General features: G+C 42.4%; 1 protein-coding gene across 2 annotated transcripts in view; it reads right to left on the bottom strand.

Moving 5' to 3' along the window:
- Positions 1–25,213, bottom strand: part of LOC135504930 (BTB/POZ domain-containing protein KCTD5-like) — a 35,889-nt gene that overhangs the window by 5,299 nt on the left and 5,377 nt on the right. The window contains exons 2-6 of one of the 2 annotated variants that reach the window (XM_064923866.1): positions 12,306–12,414; positions 12,061–12,152; positions 8,818–8,913; positions 8,525–8,629; positions 1,512–1,637 (exon numbers count right to left, since the gene is read on the bottom strand). In XM_064923866.1, coding sequence (XP_064779938.1) covers positions 1,512–1,637; positions 8,525–8,629; positions 8,818–8,913; positions 12,061–12,152; positions 12,306–12,414 — 528 coding nt within the window. The remainder of the gene's footprint in view (positions 1–1,511; positions 1,638–8,524; positions 8,630–8,817; positions 8,914–12,060; positions 12,153–12,305; positions 12,415–25,213) is intronic. The other variant, XM_064923867.1, reaches the window with a different exon arrangement.

Below are 25,213 nucleotides of genomic sequence, written 5' to 3'. Positions count from 1 at the left end.
TTATGAAGTGGTTGAAAGCCTTACAGGACCTAAAGCCCAGACATAATCAGCTTATTGATCAGGGTTGCAAGCACCAGGGCAAAGACACATGGGGGAGTCGTGGAAAGGTAAGATGGAGGGAGTCGAAGGAATGGAGGGCAGCTGAGCGCTCACCGTTGAGTCATAAGTGCTCAACCCTAATCAGAGTCATTCATTTCATAATCCGTCTCTTCGTCCTCGCTCTGAGCAACATGCAGCATGCAAATGGGACAGGAAAAAGACAAGACAGGCAAGTCTTACAAGAATGAAAATGAAAGGAGAAAATGTCAGGGGTAAAGTGGGGTATAAAACAACAAGGTTGTGTAAATGTTACAAAACATTTACCTTCAAACCAACATCAGTCAAATGAAGACTCAAACAGGGGATGTATCACCAACTATTACTACAACTAATTGGGACTTGATTCTCAAAAGGGGTTCACTCACATTTCAGGTTCAAGACACAATCACAACAGGGGTACATTGAAGGGTCAGAGGATAAGACTACCTTTCATATCTACTAAGACTCACTTGCAAATCGATCCGAGCCCCCCCCCCCAAGATGTCCATTTGTGATTGCTTTGCACCTTAGTCCATTTAGTATACAGACATACTGTAATAGGTGTATCCAAGTCTGTTTAGAACTCAAGCAAAAAGCCTCTGTGGTGAAAATGTACTGAAATTCCTATCAATAGGAAAATAAATCTAAAACTGGTTGTAACTAGACTACATCCATGTGACTTCTAAAACCACTGACAGAATACAAGACTTAATGTCAGCCGATTAGCAATAATTCAATAGAATTACCAAGTCTGGGACTAGCTAGAGTGTGAAGCAGGCCCCGGAGGACTGGGCCCACATGGGAACCAGCAGATGGGACTAGTAATTCCCACTGCTAGGCCTGCTGCTCTGCTCCCAAAGCCCTCAGAAAGAATGACATTCTCCACTAATAGTCCCAATAATCCTCAAGGCTATGCTCTTAACCTTCTAATGTGGATTCAAATGTTTCAGTTTTTCCGGTGTAAGGTCAAATCTAACAACTTCAATCTTGTAAAGCTGGATTAATGGATTTAGGCCTGCGTGTGGTCTGACTAATAACTGTACACTAAATGACCGTACTGTCCTTTTGATTTTAGATACAAAATGTTGACAGTTCATTTGTAATGTTATGAAATTTATTTGTATAGATTAATTGAAGGCTAATTCTCAGTAAATTAACACGCAGTCAATGACTATTTTAAATTTTTTTTTTTTTTTTTTTTTTTTTTTTTTAAATATATACTTTCCAGAAAATACCAAATTCATCAACTAATTACTCTGTGCAGCAGTCCAAGCCGATCTGCTTCAAAATGGACTCTTCTATGAAGGCAGACATCAGTAAACTGGGGATAGTTAGTAAATGTGTTGCATTTAGACATTAGAACAATCCACCATTCAGACAAGCTTGTCATTGGGCTTACTTTCAGTGTACACACATCTTAGGATGGGGCTCACCTTGGCTTTCTCACTGGGCTCACTGTTTGGGCCATATGATTGGTTGTGCAGCTCCTTGGAGACGACACACAGGAACTCAGATTGGTCCTCGTTTCCGTAGTTATAAGAGGATCCAATGCTGACCAGCTGGGAGGGGGGGAGAAAGAGTTAGCTTCAGAGAGAGAAAAAAGAGGATTACAGTGTACTTAGAGCAGATGTGAAGAGTTTGAACAGAAATTAAAAGCATTAGATAATACGTAGAACATACATGAGACAGAGCCAGATACAGATCAGAACACAAAAGATGAGTTGGCTACAGACTCCAAATATGTAGAAAGTAATTCATGTGTGTGTGGGTGGGTGGGGGTGAGGGGTCATATTTGCTTCCTTATGATGTTAGTTCCTTTTTAAACGGACACAAAACAGACAGGGATAACAGGACATTAAACAAACATGCAGACGGTGAGGCGATGTCATGCAAATACATATTTGACAAGGTCAGACAAACACAAAAAATGTTCCTCCACTCAGTCGAATGCTTTTAACTTTAGTGTTCAACCAGTCAGCGTGCGCACATACACTATATACACACACAAAAGTAGGTGGACACCCCTGAATCCACCCCAAAAAAATGTGTGGATTCAGCCGTTTTAGCCACACCTGTTGCTGGCAGGTGTATTAAATCAAGCACACAGCCATTCAATCTCCATAGATAAACATTGGCAGTAGAATGGCCTTACTGAAGAGCTGTGACTTTCAAAGTAGCACCGTCATTGGATGCCACCTTTCCAACAAGTCTTCCCCAGTCAACTGTAAGTGCTGTTATTGTTGAGATGCAACAAGTGGAAGGCCCCACAGGCTCACAGAAAGGGACCACCGAGTGCTGAAACGCGTGAAAATCATCTGTCTTCAGTTGCAACACTCACTACAGAGTTGCAACGTCAGCACAAGAACTGTTCGTCAGGGGCTTCAGGAAATGGGTTTCCATAGCCAAGCAGCGTCACACAAGCCTAAGATCACCACGTACAATGCCAAGCATTGGCTGGAGTGGTGTAAAGCTTGCCGCAATTGGACTCTGGAGCAGTGGAAACACGTTCTCTGGAGTGACCATCTGGGTTTGGCTGATGCCAGAAGAACGCTAACTGCCTGAATGCATAGTGCCAACTGTAACATCTGGTGGAGGAGGACTAATGGTCTGGGGCTGTTTTTCATGATTCGGGCTAGGCCCCTTAGTTCCAGTGGAGGATAATCTTAAAGCAGCAGAATACAGTGACATTCTAGACAATTCTGTGCTTCCAACTTAGTGGCAACAGTTTGGGGAAGGCCCTTTCCTGGTTCAGCATGACAATACCCCCTTGCATAAAGTGAGGTCCATACAGAAATGGTTTGTCAAGATCGGTGTGTTAGAACTTCACTAACCTGCACAGAGCCCTGACCTCAAACCCATCAAACACCTTTGGGATTAATTGGAACGCCGACTGCGAGCCAGGCCTAAATGGCCAACATCAGTGCCCGACCTCACTAATGCTTGTGGCTGAATGGAAGCAAGTTCCTGCAGCAATGTTCCAAAATCTAGTGGAACACCTTCGCAGAAGAGTGGGAGGCTCTTGTAACGTTAAAGGGGGGGACCAACTATTGATGCCCATGATTTTGGAATGAGATGTTTAACGAGCAGGTGTCCATATACTTTTTGTCATGTAGTGTATGAGAACTTAACAGTGTACTCTGTAGGTGTGTATGTCTCAACATACAGACTCATTAGCCACTTCTGCAGGAGCCCTGTTGTTGCCAAGAGACGACGTCTCACACAGGAGGCAAAAGTATTACGCTACTCTATAATCAATGCTAAACGTTAAAGTTAGCAGGTACTGTACCACACCTCCAAGTTTCAATCTGAATAATAATTCCCCAATGAACACAAACCAGGACTGGGTGGCTCTGAAAGTAGGGCAATAGGTTAGCGGAGTGCGTATGCCCAGATGACAGGGCTCACTGCTGCTGAGCCTTAAGCTAAAGGAAGTGTTTTAAGGGGATTCGCATCGGGAACCCTATAAGAAGATTAGTGAGATTCCTGCTCTCAGGGAGATCCAGTGTTCGTTCTTACCCCCCCAAAGGGATAGTGGGTCCAGGGAAGATTCAGAGCTTATCCACGCACACTTACAGCCTGCACACAAACCCCCTAAAACCAAAACCCAAAAGCGCTGAATTGGGTCATTGCAATTACCAACTCGGAGTCAAAACAGACCGTCAAGCAGTAACTGGTGTTAATTCCCCAAAACAAGCATACATTTGAACATTACACATTTAGTCAAATTTGATGTTTTATGTTTGTGTTTTGAACAGTTCTTTTTCTGCTCAATTTCATTCACAGCAAATGTTCATTAACATTTTCTGTTATTCATTCAAAGATACTCAGAGGCTGAGAAATAGGCGATTGAGCTAAATTGGACATGGCGATATGACCTACGTTTTATTTTACACTTGGTCCCTTTCAGAAATTGTTGGTGAACTCGGTTTGGGTTAAAGTTTGTGCAATGCGAACGCTCCAAAATAATTAAGATCCCTCAAAAAGCCCCTGGAGCGAGCCAAACTGAATCCATCTCGAGAGGTGGTCTGAGTTCAGTTGGCTTGAAGACCACGGTCTGGTTCTCTTTTTTTAGTGCAATGTGAACCCAAAGCTCTCCAGCCTCGCTTGTCATTGTTACCACACCATGTAGTAGGCTACTGCAACACCGTTTACCCTGCTATAACCCCTCACGTTGGTGCCACAAACGAGAGTAGATGTGCAGGTTGGTGGAGGAAAACATGCATGCCGTTCTTGGACATTAGGCAGCAATTTACAGATTCCAAAATATGTATGGAGTTAAACAATGTTTAGATTTAGAGCGTCAGCTCTAAACATTTTTTAAAAGTTTGTTCGATTGTGGGGCTTGAATAATGTAACATTTGATGTAAACCACACAACTAGATTACAAAATCAACACAAGCTCTTAAAGGGGCAGTATCCTACATTGCATATACAATTTTCAAATACTGCATTCAATCTGCAGTTAATATTCTGCCATTTACCCTGTTACCAGTCATATTTACATTATTATATTTAATATTTTGATTAGAATGGTCTTTGATGAATCAAAATCTTTTATCTTCCAACCGGTTCTGATGGTATGGCTTGTCCTAAACATTTACCCATAGTGGATTGAGTCGATATTGGAAGATGAGCTTGAATGTGAATGACCACAATTGACCACAATTGTTGAAGTGAACTGGCAAGAGAGCAGAGTGCTCATTCAAAAAAGGGCAGTGTGAATCGTTTCGTTCTAAACAGAACCATTACTCTATTAGTTCCATTCCACTGTTCTGACTAGCAAAATAAAGTTCTGAACCGGTTTGAAAAAACCCCCGAAAAAAATACCCATTATGGTTCCTTTGTTCCTTTTTAAAACCTAAAATTTACATTTAGCTCAACACTAAATGACGTCACCAATCAGCGCAGATAGAGCAGCTTGCTATGGAGCGGGCAAGCTATTTTCATGCATTGGACCGACAAGTGTCGGGCGCGAGACGTGACAATTATGCGGGTAGGAGAGGGTGGAGGAGGCTTGAAGCACTGGGCATCTTGTTGTTATGACATGTATAATCTGAATTAGGCCAACAGAATTATACCTACGGAGGAGCGGCTTCTATTGAGAAACTTTGAATGTCTGGACCAGAGACTTCAGAGACGGGACCAGAGCTGGCCTAGCGAGCCAACATGCATGTGTGTGCAGCGCGGCACCAGAATTAAAATAAAAACATCTTACCTTTCTGTAGTTAATACATCCACTGAAATAAACTATAGTATCATTACCTAGCATTGAAAAGGTTAATCCATTCTTTTCTAATAACCCCCCCCCCCTAATTTCTGAAACACACTTGTAACATCAGTAGGCCACAGTAGGCTATACTTGAGTGGAGGGGCAGGTAGCCTACAGATTTTTAGCTGGCTGGCAGACACTGGAATAAGTTTTTGTGACAGAGTGAGGGCTTTGCATAGGCGTTGTGTTTGTGGGGGTGAAAAAAAAGCCTGAAAGTTAGAACTGTTATTTTAAAAGAATTGGAACTTGTTATTGTTCTGGAACAATATAGATCACTTTCGTTCCCAGGTTTTCAGTTCTGTTCCTTGAACCGGTTCCAACCCCTGGTGTGAATAAAGGACTATATGTGAAAACAAAGATGGCCACTCTGGAGACAGACATTTAGTGCCAATTTTGCATTCGAAAGATCAATGTTTTCTATACCAAGTGAACAGAAGCTAAATATGTATTAAAATGTTTGAGTTATATTTGTTTTAATGGCTGCCAAACCCCCTAAAAGGCCAAATCTGGATGGCTCCATATCTCTTCAGGGTACATGTAGTACATCTACCTCTGTGCCAAATATGGTGCTTGTATCAAAGTGCCCTTATTGAGTCAACATTTTCTGTTTACTATACAAAATATATTACTTTTCCTTCCTCCTGGAAATCATGGTAAGTTGTGTTTTTTTTGTTAGTTACTAATTGCTTGACAAAGTCCAAACATTTTAGAAGGCAAAAAAATGTCACAAAATTGACTTTCTATCCAAAATATTTAGCCTGGCAACAAAGGCGCAGTCAGTTTGTTGCCATTGTCTTCCAACTTCAGACCCATTGACACAGCAAATCCAGGGAGGAGCTAAATATAAAATACATTGGTCAAAATTGTTTAATGAAGTGCACTGAATCTGAAAGAAGTTAATTCTCTTTCTTGAAATAAAAACGTTTATTTTTAATGCCGAAAAAATGCCAACATTAGCATTCCCATATTGTCGCAGTCTGATGAAAACCTCTCATCTTCTAGACACGTAAGGAAATTAAGAAAAAAAAATGCAATATTTGACCATTAACATACAGTGCCTTGCGAAAGTATTCGGCCCCATTGACCTTTGCGACCTTTTGCCACATTTCAGGCTTCAAACATAAAGATATAAAGCTGTATTTTTTTGTGAAGAATCAACAACAAGTGGGACATAATCATGAAGTGGAACGACATTTATTGTATATTTCAAACTTTAACAAATCAAAAACTGAAAAATTGGGCGTGCAAAATTATACATGGATGTTAGCTAGTTAGTTGTGTGGCACAAGAGATCAAAAACGACCTAATGTTATCTGCAGAAAACCCTCTCGGCACACATGCAGTAAAGAGATCAATGGAAAGCAGACCGTCGTGGCTAGAAGGACGCCGTCATTGGTGCCCAATCAAAAACAGTCAAATCCATCACGATTTGTGTGTTCTAAGAGGCCCACAGTGTGATTAGTAAAATCTGATTAGGATACATTTGGCCGTTTTCCCTAGATAATATTTAGAAGTCGTCCTTTTCGGGTTTATAAAAAAATAAAAAAATAAAAAAATCTAACTCCCGTTTTGTATAAGCTGGTAGCAAAGCTAGCGATATAGAAAAATCGGTGGTGGAAGTTGAATTAGTTTGAGTGTAATGCAGTTGATGATGACGATGACATGAACAAGTTTTGGGGTTGACATTCACACAAGCATTATACTTAGATTTTTACCTCAACATAGTGAAATACATAAACAACCTAAATGTAGGCTAATTTTGATGGGCGGCAATGAGGAGATTCTGGATCTATCCCCAAGGGGAACTCATGTGCGACATTTACATTGGGTAAGAGTTTATTTTTGTCAATCTATTGTGTCTGTCTTTTGTCAATGGTATTCATGTCTAACAGTCATCCTTTCAAGTATTGCTCTTTGAGTGAAAAGGGAAATAGCATGTGAGGATAACAACCATTATATAGTTTAAATACGCTATCTAGCTAACCATCCATGTTGAGTCTATGGGAATGCTAACTGCACAAATGTCAGCGTTTAAATGAAATGTAAAAAATGTATATAATTTTCCTCATGTTAACAAATTAATCTTTCAGATTCTATGCAGTTTCTTGAATAATTTGGAAAAGTGTGATTTATATTTAGCGACTGCTTCTCCCTGGGTTTGCAGTGTGTCAATGGGCCAGAATAGGCCATAAGGTGGAAGACAACAGCATTCAATCAGGAACTGGGTCAAGTGGGTGGGGCTACATAAGTTGAATAGCCTAATCAGGCTTCAATCTCTTCCTTCTCTCATCAACTAGCATGGGTTAAAAGAATAAACAGGGTTGACGATTTCTTCTTAAAATCAGCCATACATCCCTTTGTGACAGGGGGAATGGCAGCTTGTTGTGTGCAACAGGGGGTAGCAATTGAAACATTTCTATCCTGCCTATTTATGAGTCACAGGGTTGACGTGTTTCTCTCAACCTGCTCAGTTTTCCACCACAAAACACTGGAAAATGTCCAAAGAGTAGAACCAGCTCACCTGCTTTTACAGTAGGATTTGACTATTAGATGTTCAAATGTTAGATTATTTTTTTTTAGGAATAGTTTCACCATTTTAAAATGAGAGTTCAGTTCATGTAACAGGGTTGACCTTAAAATGAGGGACAGACGTAAATGAATCACATGAAATAAATAATCTTCAGAAATGACTGTCAAAGCAACAAAATAACTAGGGCTTTATTTTGGGGATTAAGTGGGATAAAAATCATCCTAGAAGTGACACAGGGTTGAATTCTTGCACTTTAGCAAGCCTTTTTTCATATAAAAAACTGATTTAATAAATTCTCGATGTGGTCTATATTAAAAAGGGCACTTCATATAATGTAACAGGCTTTTAAAATACCATATTGCCACACAATGTCTATAAAAATAGCAATAGATCTTTGTGGAACAACCTGCATATCACCAACAAACTGAAAACAAAAATGTAAAGGGGGAGGGGATAATCAAACAGACATAGAAAGGGTGCTGTGTTCACTTGGGTCCTTTGTTGAACAGTACACATCTTAAAATTGAAATCAACTCAAAATGGCTGCCTACTGTTCATAGAGTTGGGACAGAGGCCAAAAGGTTTGTGAATGGGTACATAGGGGACATGCAGTGACCAGCCCGTGGACGGAACATTGTGGGACACACCTCTCCGCTGTGGCTTGGGAAAGTAGACTCCTCCCCCTTCACCTCCCTTGACACAATCAGCAGAAACTCTGACTGCTGGGCCCGCCCGTAACCTATACTGACAAGCTGCAACAACCAAATCAGAGCACAGAGGGATGCCCGGATCACGTATAAGACACAGAAAATGTAACAGTTTTTTTTAATGTTAATTTCCAATTCATGAATTGGATTGTTTGGGCGTTGAGGATTATGGGTCGAGGGAAGTACAAATAAAAGGAGGACATTTGGCTCCTCGTGGTGAGAGGCAGCGTTACCTGCTCAAACTTCCAGCCGTCAGACATGGTGGACACCATCTGGGTGAGCTCCTCCTCCTGGCACTGCAGCACCCGGTACACATGTTTCACTGGAGCCTGGGGAGAGAGCAGGGAGACGAGAGGATATTCGAGTTGAGTGAATTCTGGCTAAACACACGATGGAGCAGGGGCATTGATTAACAGTGCACTCACAGCCAAAGGCCAGCAACCCCAAAGGGTGGTGTGGGGGTCGACCGATTATGATTTTTCAACGCCGATACCGATTATTGGAGGACCCAAAAAAGCCGATCCCGTTTAAAAATCGACTGATTTTTATTTATTTGTAATAATGACAATAAGAATACTGAATTAACATTTATTTTAACTTAATATAATACAATAAAAATCTATTTAGCCTCAAATAAATAATGAAACATGTTCAATTTGGTTTAAATAATGCAAAAACAAAGTGTTGGAGAAGTAAAAGTGCAATATGTGCCATGTAAAAAAGCTAACGTTTGAGTTCCTTGCTCAGAACATATGAAAGTTGGTGGTTCCTTTTAACATGAGTCTTCAATATTCCCAGGTAAGAAGTTTTAGGTTGTAGGACTATTTCTCTCTATACCATTTGTATTTCATATACCTTTGACTATTGGATGTTCTTATAGGCACCATTGTATTGCCAGTGTAACAGTATAGCTTCCGTCCCTCTCCTCGCCCCTACCGGGGCTAGAATCAGGAACACATCGACAACAGCCACACTCGAAGCAGCGTTACCCTTGCAGAGCAAGGGGAACAACTACTCCAAGTCTCAGAGCGAGTGATGTTTTAAACGCTATTAGTGCGCACCCCGCTAACTAGCTAGCCATTTCACATCGGTTACACCAGCCATTAGGCTGATAGGCTTGAAGTCATAAACAGCACTGTGCTTGTGAAGAGCTGCTGGTATTTTATCTGACGGGTGGCATCCATAAGTCTAAATATTATTGTTACATTGCACAACCTTCAATGTTATGTCATAATTACGTAAAATTAGTTCGCAATGAGCCAGGTTGCCCAAACTTGCATATACCCTGACTCTGCGTGCAATGAACGCAAGAGAAATGACAATTTCACCTGGTTAATATTGCATGCTGAACTGGATTAAAAGTTATAACTAGTGATTATCATTGATTGTTTTTTTATAAGATAAGTTTAATTCTAGCTAGCAATTTACCTTGGCTTCTACTGCATTCGCATAACAGGCAGGCTACTCGTGGAGTGCAATGGTTAGACCGTTGGACTAGTTAACTGTGCGGTTTGCAAGATTGAAACCCCTGAGCTGACAAGGTGAAAATCTGTCATTCTGCCCCTGAACAAGGCAGTTAACCCACCGTTCCTAGGCCGTCATTGAAAATAAGAATGTGTTCTTAACGGATTTGCTGAGTTAAATAAAAAAGGTATAAAAAAAAAAAAAAAATTGGAACTCAGCGCCCAAGAATATCGATTTCCGATTGTTATGAAAACTTGAAATCGGCCATTCCGATTAAATCGGTCGACGTCTAATCCAGCCTAACTAATGCAACGTAAAACTTGACAATTTTCTTCCCTCTGGCCTCCGTTGATTTAGTCACCCTAATTCTGGCCATCCTACAAAAGGGTACACACCAATAACTTTTGAATGGATTATGATAGACATGAGGTTTGGACCACTGGTTATCTACATAATTAACAAACTCAGCAAAAAATAAAAATGTCCCTTTTTCAGGACCCTGTCTTTCAAAGATAATTCGTAAAAAATCCAAATAACTTCACAGATCTTCACTGTAAAGGGTTTACACACTGTTTCCCATGCTTGTTCAATGAACCAAAAACAATTAATGAACATGCACCCGTGGAACGGTCGTTAAGACACTAACAGCTTACAGACGGTAGGCAATTAAAGTCACAGTCATGAAAACTTAGGACACTAAAGACGCCTTTCTACTGACTCTGAAAAACACCAAAAGAAAGATGCCCAGGGTCCCTGCTCATCTGTGTGAACGTGCCTTTGGCATGCTGCAAGGAGGCATAAGGACTGCGGATGTGGCCAGGGCAATAAATTGCAACGTCCGTTCTGTGAGACGTTAAGACAGCGCTACAGGGAGACAGGGCGGACAGCTGATCGTCCTCGCAGTGGCAGACCACGTGTAACAGCACCTGCACAGGATCAGTACATCCGAACATCACACCTGCGGGACAGGAACCACAATCCCTCCATCAATGCTCAGACTGTCCACAATAGGCTGAGAGAGGCTGGACTGAGGGCTTGTAGGCATGTTGTAAGGCAGGTCCTCACTAGACATCACCGGCAATAACGTTGCCTATGGGCACAAACCCCCCCCCCAATCGCTGGACCAGACAGGACTGGTAAAAAGTGCTCTTCTCTGACGAGTCGCAGTTCTCTCTCACCAGGGGTGATGGTCGGATTCGCATTTTTCATCAAAAGGAATGAGCATTACACCGAGGCCTGTACTCTGGAGCGGGATGGATTTGGAGGTGGCGGGTCCATCATGGTCTGGGGCGGTGTGTCACAGCATCATTGGACTGAGCTTGTTGTCATTGCAGGCAATCTCAACGCTGTGCGTTACAGGGAAGACATCCTCCTCCCTCATGTGGTACCCTTCCTGCAGGCTCATCCTGACATGACCCTCCAGTATGACAATGCCACCAGCCTTCCTGCTCACTCTGTGCGTGATTTCCTGCAAAACAGGAATATCAGCGTTCTGTCATGGCCAGCGAAGAGCCCAGATCTCAATCCCATTGAGCACGTCTGGGACCTGTTGGATCGGAGGGTGAGGGCTAGGGCCATTCACCCCAGAAATGTCTGTGAACTTGCAGGTGCCTTGGTAGAAGAGTGGGGTAACATCTCACAGCAAGAACTGGCAAATCTGGTGCAGGGTCTCTGAGGAGGAGATGCACTGCAGTACTTAATGCAGCTGGTGGCCACACCAGATACTGACTTACTTTTGACCCCCCCTTTGTTCAGGGACACATTATTCAATTTCTGTTAGTCACACATCTGTGGAACTTGTTCAGTTTACATCTCGTTGTTGAATCTTATGTTCATAAATATTGACACATGTTAAGTTTGCTGAAAATAAAACGCAGTTGGCAGTGAGAATGTTTCTTTTTTTTGCTGAGTTTATTTTAACCATTGGTCAAAAGATACGTATCCTTACAGAAGGGATAAGAGTTTTGAAGAAATACAAAAATCAATAGCGTGCGATTGGGAAGTTCACCTACCTGTGACGTTTTGCAGTCTCGTTCCCTGATCTTGTCCTTGAGGAGCTTTATTAATGATGTGATATTGTAGAATTCGGCTTCCTCCAGGACACCTTCAAAAACACACATTAAGAATCCATTCAGTCAGGAATGAGCAACATAATAAAAACAGACTGCAACAGAGGATACTTAAGAGCTGACGTTGGAAACCAACAGCTTCACTGTGCACATTAGTAGCAACATTCATCTCATATGTCTAGTCTTACCTTCCTCTGCCAGCTCCCTGTTGAGCACCAGCTTGCCATGCCTCAAGTAGTTCAGTACCGGCCCAAAGTATGTGGGGTCTCTGTCTATGAGATAGGCACCAGTGTCATCCTGTAAATGGAACAGATAGAAAATAATTAAAGTGAAGATTTACAGTTCACCATTGTCGGACAAAGACCACAGAGTTGAATGAAGAGAGGAAAACCACTGGACAGAATTTAGGACACACAAAACCACACTGCATATATCAGGAAACAGAAACCCCAACATAAGCCCATATGAATTATGGAGGAAGCTACTGGGCTCATAATCCCTGCAAGTGTTGAGGAGTCTCACACACACACACACACAGCTGTCAACTATCACTTCTAGCCTTTATTCCCAGAAGCACTCAGAGTTTGATCCTCTTGAGCTCATAACCAGTGGGCATTCCCATATTCCAGTAAGTACTGTGAATAGAACATCCTGCCTTTATGTACATATCTACACATGTGACAAATAAAATGTTGTAACCAGTGGTATTTAACATTTTATTTGTCACATATGCCGAATATAATGGGTGTAGACTACTGTCAAATGCTTACTTATGAGCCCATCTCAATGATGCAGTTTTAAAATAATGGTTACACTAGGAATAAAATACCAGAGAAGAGCTATATCCAGGGACTACCAGTATCATAACACTGTGCAGGGGTACAATGTATTTGAGGTAGATATGTACATAAAGGCAGGATGTTCTAAATCACAGTACTTATAGGAATGCCCACTAGTGATAAGTACTGCGATTAAAAAATATATATATAGAAGAAAAAAAATGTATAAAAAAAATCTTTGTCTCCTGGGGAAATGGGTTGTTGAAACAATTAGAGCAGAACAGAATGAAATTTGGAACAGGAGACTGAATCCACAGAAGGGACCAAGAGGGAAAACACGACTACACCATCTTCAAGGCAAAACAAGACCGAACAAATTACACAACCACCCTCTTCATTCCATTGAAAAACACAGAAGTCATTGAGATAGTTTGTCAGCAATCTGCAGTTAACACTAGTCCACCGAGAACAGGGAAAAAAATAGATAGTTCAAGTTACAATTAAATGGAAATGGTGAGTGAATGTCATTCACCAAAAATGAGAGGTGGGGGGGTGAAACCCAAAACAAATGTCACGCAAATCTCGTTAATTCAACAGGATGTGTGAGTTTGCATACTTTTTAGTACTTGGCCTCAGCGATCTAGACAAATTAGCTGAGGCATTGGGCTGGCAGCTGTCCCAACATAATTTACACAACACACGCTTCATTTTCATACTTTCCAGGCCTTGGTCAAACAAAGCTAGGCAAACACACACCTCTTCCTTCGCCATTGATAGACTGCCATCAAACGTTGTTAAACCCATTAGGTCTTTCCAATAATGAGAAACTGTCTCAGAGCATTCTCTAAGGTGCTGAACCTGAAGATTTGTGGCTGACTGACCTCCTTTCACGGCAAAAATACCCCACTGGACCCCCATGGGTTATGAACTAGTCCAAATGCTCTGCATATCAGTTCCTTAATATTATTCTGCACACATTAATTTAACCATAGTTACAGGTGGAAAGTACAGGAGAACAGAAATAGGTCAGTTAATAAGACTCATTTTCTGGTGGAGCTGCACCTAAAATAAATAAATAAATAAAAAACTCACAAACTTAAGTCCTGCTAAATTAAACAGATGCAAGTACATAGTGAAAACATTACTGTGCCATGTTTGTACTTTGTGTGCAGCAATGAAGGCTCATAGACAGTTTTATGGACAGGCCACCTAGATTTAGAAGCAGGCCTCTGTGTTGCCATATCTGTACATCGTTTCAGTCTCTGGTTGATGCGTCAGCTCTGAGCTGAACAAGTGGCCTATCCTAGTGTTACGCACATGTCAAGAGTGTGCAAAGCTGTCATCAAGGAAAAGGGTGGCTACTTTGAGGAACCTCAAATATAATTTTGATTCATTTAACACTTTTGTTTACTACATGATTCCATGTGTTATAGTTTTGATGTCTTCACTATTATTCTACAATGTAGAAAATATATTTATTTTTTAAATAAATAAAAACCCTTGAATGAGTTGGTGTGTCCAAACTTGACTGGTACTGTGCGTGTATATATTTTCGTAGAAGTCTTACCTTTTAACAGTTTCCCCACCCACCCCGCTTCTTCATCCACCATTTTCAAGGCACACATTCACTAGGCTCACAGCCGTTGCATTTAGCTGAACAATTTATGATGGATTAATGTCTCAAGTTCTAAAATGAACAACTCCTTTTAGAAGCCCCTGAAAGCTTTCCCTTCATAAGAGGCCGTTAAAGAGTTCCATCATGGCTGGGCTGGCAAAGGGGAGAAGAAGAAAAAAACTCCTGTCCAAAGCACTCTCTGGATGGGGAATATTCTTGTAGAGGAGAAAACAGGCGCAATGTAAAATATTTACTCTGCCTTGGAAACCATCAGTCGACAGGGAGACTGAGACACAGCTTACTGCTTCTCGATTACGCGACCGACTGAGCTGGCTAACTTCTGGAATGTTCCATCGCCTTGCGGCCGGGCCACCAAGGCATGTACAGTCATCCATAGCATGTACAGTCATCCATAGCTAGCCTATTTTTGCAAGTGCCCTGCGGTTGTGCCGACGTGTCACTGGTTCTGGTGATTTGTGGCATGGTGTTTAGAGCGTGGCAGTGCGAAGGCAGCAGTGGAGGAGCAGGGAGCTGGTAGTGTTAAATATTATCTGCCTCCCTTCCCCAGTGTTCAGGCGGGAGCCCAGCTCTAAATGCGGGCCGCACATCTCACGCACGTGGAGAACGCCTTCTCAGCAGGAAAATAGAGAGGAATATGAAAAGAATTAGATGTGAAAGGAACAAGAATTTTATGCAATGGAATTCTTGAAATATTGATGTTGCTCTCAAAACCGGAGAGCTGGAATGTCACTTGAGTGGCCCTGCATTCGGTTCAGATGAGTAGTCTGATCTCCCATTAACAAAGGAAAAAGTGATGAGGTTCTGTAAGCTTATGGTCCTGAAGTCATTACATAGCGGACCATCCACAACTTACCTGACGTCTGACCCAGTATATATGGCTGATAAAATACTTGTTCTACCGGCACTTTAAATTAACCAAGAACTGTGCACAAAAAATCTGTCAAAAATCAACTAAGATATGTGGCAGAAAGGACGCATAAGTCAGGTGATTATCTAATACTATTCCAAAAAAATAAAATCAGGAAGAAGCGTCTTAAAATATAGATGCAGTTCCCTCTGGAAACAAGAATTTGGGAGAATCTTCGTTGTGGTGACCGTGCATGCGAGTGTACTACACCCCCCCTACACACTCTCTCCCTGGCTTTCCCCAATGTGCAAAACAGGCTCCAGTCAACATGAATAATGCAAAGCTCCTTCTGAAGCACATCAGCCTAGGTGACTGAAGACCAAGGCACTCATTTCCTGAGGTGGTAAACACAATACTGCATCGCCAAAAATAGAGCACTTGAATTAGCCATCAGTCTTTGGTGCTTCCTGTTCAAGTGAAGGGATGTGAAGTGACCAAAAAAATGGCCTTGCACTCCACCATGTGCAAAATGAATTCATGTATAAACATTTTTGAAAGGTGTTGGCTATAGGGCTGACTATGGTTGATGGGAATAGCTCTTTTTACATTGAAGGTAGCCATTAGTCAAAGCTGCTGGCAGACAGGGATATGTAGTGCATTAGCCTGAATGCCCAATCTGCACTTAGACAGGGGATTGGGCTGGGCTGCTCCATTTATGATCAGCTGTTCACGTTTGGGCAAACCACCCAAAAACACACTGATTTAGGCTATTGAGAGATTAGGAGATTTGCATGAGCAAATGAAAATATGAAAGGAACTGAGAACAGTAAATCCAAGGGAATGTGTGGTAATGGAGATTAATGGTGCTAGGTAGATGAGCGCAATGGAATATGATGGAGCATTACGAGAAACGAAACTCACACGGACGTTTTTTTTAAACTGACAAAACAGTGCTGAGGCGGAGGTAGTGGTGGAGAGTCGACTCCAAAATAATTGATTCTTCGACTCCTTGTCCGTCGATTCCCGGTGTCGACTCTCATTTCTGGCTGTCAAGAATATATTCCGCTAGGAAGACTACACGGCTCCTAGGAATCAGCATTTTTGCAACGGAGGAGAGTGTCCTCGGAAGTAGCCAACCGCAACTACTCAAACTCTTGCATCCTTCACAGCAAATAAACTTAGGGGAAGGGCATAACTAGACAAGTAGGCCACCAGGAAGACAATCAGAGCTGAGCATTGTTAATCAAAAGCTGTATTTCGCAATTTCTTGGCTTGCAATAGTTTCGCAAGATCATTACGTAGGGGCTAATCAATGAGTAGGCTAGCGTAAACTACTCCACACGCAACAGACCGAAGACTGAACATCTTTCATAGCGAAGCGAAAGAGCAGGCGACAGCGAGAGAGAAGGGGGCAGGCAGACAGGCTATATACTCTCACAATGCCTCGTAAATTCACCAAAAGTATAGGATTAGACTATCAATGATTATGGCAAAACTATTCTACACTGAACAAAAATATAAAACGGCACCATATAATTTCAAAGATTTTACTGAGTTTCAAGGTAAATCAGTCAATTTAACAAAAAATTAATTAGGCCCTAATCTATTGATTTCACATGACTGGGAATACAGATATGCATCGGTTGGCCACAGATAAATAAAGTAGGGGCGTGGATAAAAAAAAATATATTTTTTTAAACTGTCCGTATCTGGTGTGACCACCATTTGCCTCATGCAGCACGACATCTCCTTCGCATAGAGTTGCTCAGGCTGTTGATTGTGACCTGTGGAATGTTGTCCCACTCCTCAATGGCTGTGCGAAGTCACTGGATATTGGCGGGAACATGCTGTTGTACACGTCGGTCCAGAGTATCCCAAATATGCTCAATGGGTGACATGTCTGGTGAGTATGCAGGCCATGGAAGTAGTGAGACATTTTCAGCTTCCAGGAATTGTGCACAGATCCTTGAGACACAGAGCTGTGCATTATGCTGAAACATGAGGTGATAGCAGTGGATGAATGGCACGACAATGGGCCTCAGGATCTTGTCATGGTATCTGTGCATTCAAATTCCCATCAATGAAGTAAGTGTTTGTTGTCCATAGTTTATGCCTACCTAAACATAACCCCACCACGGGGCACTCTGTTCAAAATGTCGACATCAGCAAATCGCTCACCGACATGCGGTCTGCCCAGTACAGTTGAAACTGGGATTTATCCTTGAAGAGCACACTTCTCCAGTGTGCCAGTTATCAAAGGTGAGCATTTGCCCACTGAAGTCTGTTACGACACTGAACTGTAGTCAGGTCAAGGCCCTGGTGAGGATGACACGCAATAAGCTTCCCTGAGATGGTTTCTGACAGTTTGTGCAGAAATTATTCCATTGTGCAAACCCAGTTTCTTCAGCTGTCCGGTTGGCTGGTCTCAGACAATCCTGCAGGTTAAGAAGCCGTATGTGGAGCTCCTGGGCTGGCATGGTTACATGTGATCTGCAGTTTTGAGGTTGATTGAATGTACTGCCAAATTCTCTTAAACATTTGTGAGAAATTAAACATTACATTATCTGGCAACAGCTGTGGTGGACATTCCTGCAGTCAGCATGCAAAATGCACTCTCCCTCAAAAGTTGATACATCTGTGGAATTGTGTCAAGTGACAACAATACACAATTTAGAGTGGCCTTTCATTGCCCCCAGCACAAGGTCCATCTGTATAATGATCATGCAATTTACTCAGATTTTTGATGTGCCACAACTGTCAGGTGAATGGAATATCTTGGCAAAGGAAAAATGCTCACTAACAGGGACTAAAGAGAATGAGAGAAATACGATTTTTGTGCGCATGGAACATTTCTGGGATATTTTATTTCAGCTCACGAAACATGGGATCAACACTTTACATGTTGTGTTTATATTTTGTTGTGTGTACATTGTGCCAGTGAATTGAAATTGAACAAAACGTCCGTTTAATTAGGCCTAAATGTGCAATAAAAAGTATTGTGCCTTTAGTTTATTTAATGAAACCCTGGCTGTTAATGTCCTAGGCAATAGATCGCAAAGCGACTGAACTAAACGTTTTGGATAGGGCAAGTTCACTTCCTCAACCAGTCTCAAACGCAAATACTGTTCAGCAGCTAAAAATCTATTTATTAGGACGAAAGTCTACCATGGGATCGCTAAAATAATGAAAATGTCAATTCCACAATTTAAATATTATGGGGACACATATAGGCTGCTTGACAGCCAAGCACGAGTTATTAGTGTAGCCTATTATCTATCGTCCAGACATGACCTTGAAACATCTTCACGCCCAGTTACAAAAACCTCCACTCCAAGCTGCTGTCATAAGTGCAAATTGAATTTTAAAAACCCCACAGGTGGCAGTTTGGAGAATTCATGGATTGTGTTGTAAATGCTCAAAAGTACGGTACAATGCGCACATTTTCCTTATTACAAAAATATGTGCAAAATATGTTGTTCAGTTACTATTAATACACTGACCCTCAGTGACTGCCAGCCGCGGCAGCTCCGCCTCAGTGGGCGCAAAGGCCGTGCAGATCGTGCGCGAATTGCCAGCCATTTGCTACGAGGGGGAACTGCCCATAGCAAACAGCACAAAGTAAATGGACCGTCCTGGTGCAATCAGTCAGAACTTCTGGAGCTTCGCTCTAGTCTCCTCCCAAAGAGTCTCTCGCACCAGACTGCTTACTTCCGCACGTGACCGTAGGTTGAAGATGGGAACCTAAAGGTGACGAGATCTGGTCTATCAGATGAAGCTAAAGCAAAATGTAATTAACTTGTAAATAAATAAAAATCATAGAAACCTGGGACCTGAAACCAGACAACTACAACGAACAAGAGTCGAAGGATTGACTAGCTAGAGCCTTCACATCGCGGATCTAGTAGTACAAAAAAAAGCATGAGCAATTTTAATGTGGTTTGTCAGGTTCTACTGTAGGTGACAGGGCAAACATGTGCAGACGATAACAACATAAAAGCAGGTGTATCAAAGCATGATCAAATTAATTAGCCAGCTAGAGTAATTGTGCGAAATAGAGATTTTGTTAAGCAGCTAGCTAGCTCCCATGCCAAGTCTTTCTAAACTCATAACTAACCCGGAAATATGAAGTTACTTCAGAATGAACGTTAAAAAGCATGATGGGCTAACCAGTTAAGTTAGATAAAGTTTTCACTTGCATTTGCGTGCATGTGGCGTTCTCCCTAATGTGCTCGTTCGTTCGTGAGCTGTCTGCTCGTTCTAAGTAGTATAATCTATCCTGTTCAAAACAGTGGCAGCATGTGCACCAGTGTTCATTCGGTTTTTGACATATCAATACACCTATTAAACTTGGTGTTGTTCAAATGCACAGCTCACTTTATATTTCTTCAAAATTAACTACCGGTAGTTCGAAAACTAGCATTACATTTCTGTTATGCTGCTTTGTTGTCAACCACAATCTCGCGTGCCGGGTATTCAGCGGCCGCCGCAGTACTAATTCCGTCCGAATAGGCTATAGCCTATAAACATAGCAAAGAACAGGCTTATCTGCATAGAGTGCGCTGCATCATCCAATGGGATCTGTCAAGGCCGCGCCCAGCAGAAATATTCTAGTTCCTACACCTAGTTCCTAGTCCTTTAAAAGTTAATAAGCAAAATGGGCAGCATCATGCTCATGCCAGTCCGCTCTAGAAAGCAACATGTGTCTTCCAAGTAGGACTGCAATAATGAGGTGGTTTGAACGTATGCGCACACAGCCGTTTCAGCGTGTTTTGGGAGTCAAGCAAAACAATATTCTGGAGTAGTTCCCCCCTAGGCGTTGGGGAGAAGTGAAATGCAAACTGCTGCTGACAGATGGATGAACAGAGTAGGGATGGGCATTGGGCACGGTTATTTGAATACTACAGTATTCATTTATTTTTGACAAAGGTTTTAGGCCCATTTCAATGAAAAGGCTTTGTCTAAAATTAAATTCTCTGTGACATGGCTACATACAAGGAGACCATGACATTACAAAATGTTTGTAAAACAAGTTAGTGTGCCCCATAAACAATAAGTACCAGAAGCCTACACACTTTGCCGTGTGAAGCTTGTTATTGTTGATCAATCAAAGCAGCACTACTGTCAAGAGACTCCATGTATGCAAAATTGAATTACACAATTAAGTTGGCTAAATGAGTAGGCTACAATAATTAACCAACAGGTAGGCTGTTTAATATGAGTTGTAGACAAGGACATGGAGCGCAGCAAAAGCCTCAATTAGCCTTGATAGCTGGCTAACTAACTTAACTGGCTAGTGTAGCTAGCTTACTTCTTTAAACATTTTTTTGTTTTAATGCAGTCAAGACAGACACTGCCAGATAAGTTATCACAGCAACAAGTTTGTCCAACTTGCGAGTTGTTTAGGCTACTTTCTGTGTCAGACACACCCAAGTGTACAACTGCAGCCCGCAATTTGGGGCCTTCCTGCATCAACTCAACCGTGTTCCAGATAAAACCGTGCCCGACAGGTTGTCCCAGTTTCCAGCTAGCACAGAAGGCGGAGGGACACAGTGTGCTAGCTCGCTAGTTAGCACACTGTCGCCTAAACCTCCTTTATACCGGAGTCATCTTTGCTCCTGCATGCCGAACACATTGCCCTCAACGTTAACAGAATTGCGGGAAAACAATGCCCGACATGCGGTGGCAAAGGACACTATCGGTGTGTACTAGCTATAGCTTGCTACCGTTGTCGACCCTGCCTCTTCCTGTGGGGTTTACCAGAGGTTGGTATCCAACGTTATAGTGAATTACCACCATCTACTGTATCGAGCGCCACTGCCTATGTACTGTAATGAAACAGCAGGGAGCAGGTCTCGACCCCGAGTTTCTGGGCGCTATCGATTGTGCCGCAAAAGCATGCTCAAGCGGCAGGGTCGATTTCCGCGCTTCTAAACCCAGGGTCGTTACACTACGCCCACCTTTCAAAGAGCACCTCCTCGCGCTAGCTTGCGACTCTTCATCTTACAGGAACGCACTCAACGGCCAGGCACACGCACTGTCGTGGATGCATGGTCCGATCACTTCTGACACCAAATGTAATGAAACAGCAGGTCTCGAACCCTCGACCTTCGAGCCCGAGGTCCGGTGCGCTATCGACTATGCCGCAAAAGCATGCTCATGCGGCAGGGTCGATTTCCGCGCTTATAAACCCAGGGTCGATTTCCGCGCTTATAAACCCAGGGTCGATACACTACTAAAGTCATAGTTAAAAAAAGAGGATGCAGATGTAGGAATGCCCACATACAGGAACTCCGAATTTCGGACTGCAGGTCCACCCTTCAACACTGGCCCATGCTCCTCTTGCGCACCTCAACACCAGTCCGTGCTGAAACAGAGTGCACCACCTCTCTTTTTATGGTCACATACCTTTTTAGCAGATTTGATTGAGGGTGGGGCAAAATGCTTGTGTTCTTATCTCCAACAGTGCAGTAGTATGTAACAATACACACATATCTAAAATAATGGAATATATAACTTTGGCTGAGAAATGTCAAGAGTGGAATTGACTGAAATACTGTAGATACGCATGAGTAAAGCAGTATGTAAACATTTAATAGTGTAACACTAGTCATTTTAAAAAGGGACCAATGATTCCTTGTCTATGTATAAGGCAGCAGCCTCTAAGGTGCAAGGTGGAGTAACCAGGTGGCAGCCAGCTAGTGATGGCTATTTAGCAGTCTGATGGCCTTGACATAGAAGCTGTTTTTCAGTCTCTCTGTCCCAGCTGTGATGCACCTGTACTGACCTCGCCTTCTGGATGATAGAGGGGTGAACAGGCCGTGGCTCAGGTGGTTGTTGTCCTTCATGATCTTTTTGGCCTTCCTGTGATATCTGGTGCTGTCGGTGTCCTGGATGGCAGATAATAATCACAGAGGGCAAACTCTTGGGCAGACCGCACCACCCTCTTGGTTGCCGTACCAGGCGGTGATACAGCCCAACAAGATGCTCTCAATTGTGCATCTGTAAAAGTTGAGGGTTATTGGTGCCAAGCCAAATTTCTTCAGCCTCCTGAGGTCGAAGAGGCGCTATTGCGCCTTCTTTACCACACACCATAACAAATTATCAGTGGTGTGTACACTGAGGAACTTGAAGCTTTTCACCTTCTCCACTGCGGTCCCGTCAATGTGGACAGGGGCATGCGAGCAAGTCCCCATTGAAGAAAAATGTGTTTTTTAAAACACGCATTCAGACTATCCGGATATGCAAACAAAATGAACGATATAATAGTGTAATCATTTCAAAATGCCCAACCCTAGAACAGAGGCCCCTGATTCTCACCCAATACAAGCATACAGCCCATTCAGGGAGGGGAGTGACATCATCCCTTGGCTCCCCACCACACTTGGAAAAAGGCTAGAACATGAACTAAGCCAGTGAAAGAGACATCCACACAAGCTGCTCCTTACAGACCAGACACACAGCCAGAGGGTGAAGGGGACTAAGGACGGTAGTCAGTGTGTGTGTGTTTAAAAACAGAGCTAAAGTGGGAGAAAGGATAGCAAGACTGACAGAAAGGAGAGAGATATGTTGGATATTACAGCATTTGCAGGGCAGGTTACTAGGCCTATTAGAAACAGTAACAAAGACAGCAAAATAATATTTCTTTATTTTGCCATTTATCTGGCTTTTATTTCAGCTGTTAGTCAACTTTCCCTTGCACTGTGACAAGAAGAAAATCTAAATTGCATGACAATCTTATTTGTTGCTAGGCCTACCTCTTCTAGCATTCTTCTCATTTTAAAAATGTCACAGCAGAACAATATTGGTCTACATTAACTCACGTTAACCTTGAAAAAACAAGTGCATGCATTTCATTATTATGATTGTGTGCGAGCAGCATCACACTAACTGGTGCTGCCCATACACAACTGCTTCTTCCTCTATGCCCAGCGGATGAATAGGAAATTCATCACGTGACTGGAATGTCATTCATGCAAGCATTCAAACCAGTTAGCCAACGCAGTTGGGCACTGGTTCATTCCTCGCCATACAGTAGTCTGAATCCCTTATACCGCATTTCCATTGAGGACTTACTCCAGTGTTTTAGCCAAAAAGCTCAGACTTCTGTTTCCATCTACACAGGCCGGCACCCCCACGGCTGACGGACCAGCTGACTTGGAGCCAACTCAAGGCCCTGGGTACTTTTCAGCTTATTGACATAATAGCCAACTGGACTGGGTCGCACACGTCCCACAGAATGTGGAACTCCTGTTTGTTCAGCGCACTGTTGACATCTGAAACCGGAAATCCACGCAGCACATCGGGGCAAAACAAAGGAGCCCCATTCATTTTCAATGAAGGGAAGCTAAGTGGGAAGGGGACCGTTGGGCGATAATAGCATGGCTAAGGGAGCATGAACAGGGAGGGACCAAAGTTGGAGAAAGCTGAACATTATGTAAATATTCTGCTATTGACCAATCGAAGCTCACTATAGTTTCCAGCCCCTACTGGATTGTCTGCTGAGATCTAGCGCCAACGAGGGTGAAACAAGCTTGGCGATCCAAATGTACTTGTTACACGGCTCTAGGCCATGACTACCAACATTTTCACATGATTCTACATGTAAAATCAGTTTGCACTCAGTTCACAAGTACTCTCGGGAAGCAAACGCCATTGTTGCGTTCAAGCCTTAAAACAACAGTCTTGAATGATGCAGAGCTTGTTGATTCTGCTCGCCACAAGTATTTAGTGTCACAAGCCTGACGGAAACATAGAAACACTAGTAGTGACGGTCATGCCGAGTCTTTTCGGTGAGCCGGCTCATCACTCCATCCAGTAAACAAGTATGCTTATTTGGCTCTTCGTTCAAAATGCTTAAAGGGCAAATCCAGCATTATGGATGTGACATTTGCACACAAAATGTCTCACAGAATTAACTTATCAAGCATAAATGAAAATGTTAATGTGTATATTTGTAGAACCCTATAGGGGAAGAGTAGACAAAATTACAAAAATTTAAGTAGTATCATTGAATTTAAACAACAACTTGCATTATGGATGTGACATATGGACAGGCATTCTTGGGAGAATGACACATTAGCAAAAGTCGGTGAATCTCAAAGTCTAAAGGTAAAATATTAAATAGCCACTTTGAAAGTAAGGCTTGGCTACACACAAAACCAATGAAAATATAAAATTTAAAAAACACACTTGAGGAAAATGTACAGTCGTGGACAAAAGTTGAGAATGACACAAATATTAATTTCCACAAAGTTTGCTGCTTCAGTGTCTTTAGATATTTTTGTCAGATGTTACTATGGAATACTGAAGTATAATTACAAGCATTTCATAAGTATCAAAGGCTTTTATTGACAATTATATGAAGTTGATGCAAAGAGTCTATTTGCAGTGTTGACCCTTCTTTTTCAAGACCTCTGCAATCCGCCCTGGCATGCTGTCAATTAACTTCTGGGCCACATCCTGACTGATGGCAGCCCATTCTTGCATAATCAATGCTTGGAGGTTGTCAGAATGTGGGTTTGCGTTTGTCCACCCGCCTCTTGACGATTGACCACAAGTTCTCAATGGGATTAAGGTCTGGGGAGTTTCCTGGCCATGGACCCAAAATATCTATGTTTTGTTCCCCGAGCCACTTAGTTATCACTTTTACTTTATGGCAAGGTGCTCCATCATGGTGGAAAAGGGAATTGTTCATCACCAAACTGTTCCTGGATGGTTGGGAGAAGTTGCTCTCGGAGGATGTGTTGGTACCATTCTTTATTCATGGCTGTGTTCTTAGGCAAAATTGTGAGTGAGCCCACTCCCTTGGCTGAGAAGCAACCCCACACATGAATG

Source organism: Oncorhynchus masou, chromosome 18 (genome assembly GCF_036934945.1).
Source record: "Oncorhynchus masou masou isolate Uvic2021 chromosome 18, UVic_Omas_1.1, whole genome shotgun sequence".
In the NCBI taxonomy this organism is placed as follows: domain Eukaryota; kingdom Metazoa; phylum Chordata; class Actinopteri; order Salmoniformes; family Salmonidae; genus Oncorhynchus; species Oncorhynchus masou.
This window is presented reverse-complemented; position numbering and strand designations above follow the sequence as displayed.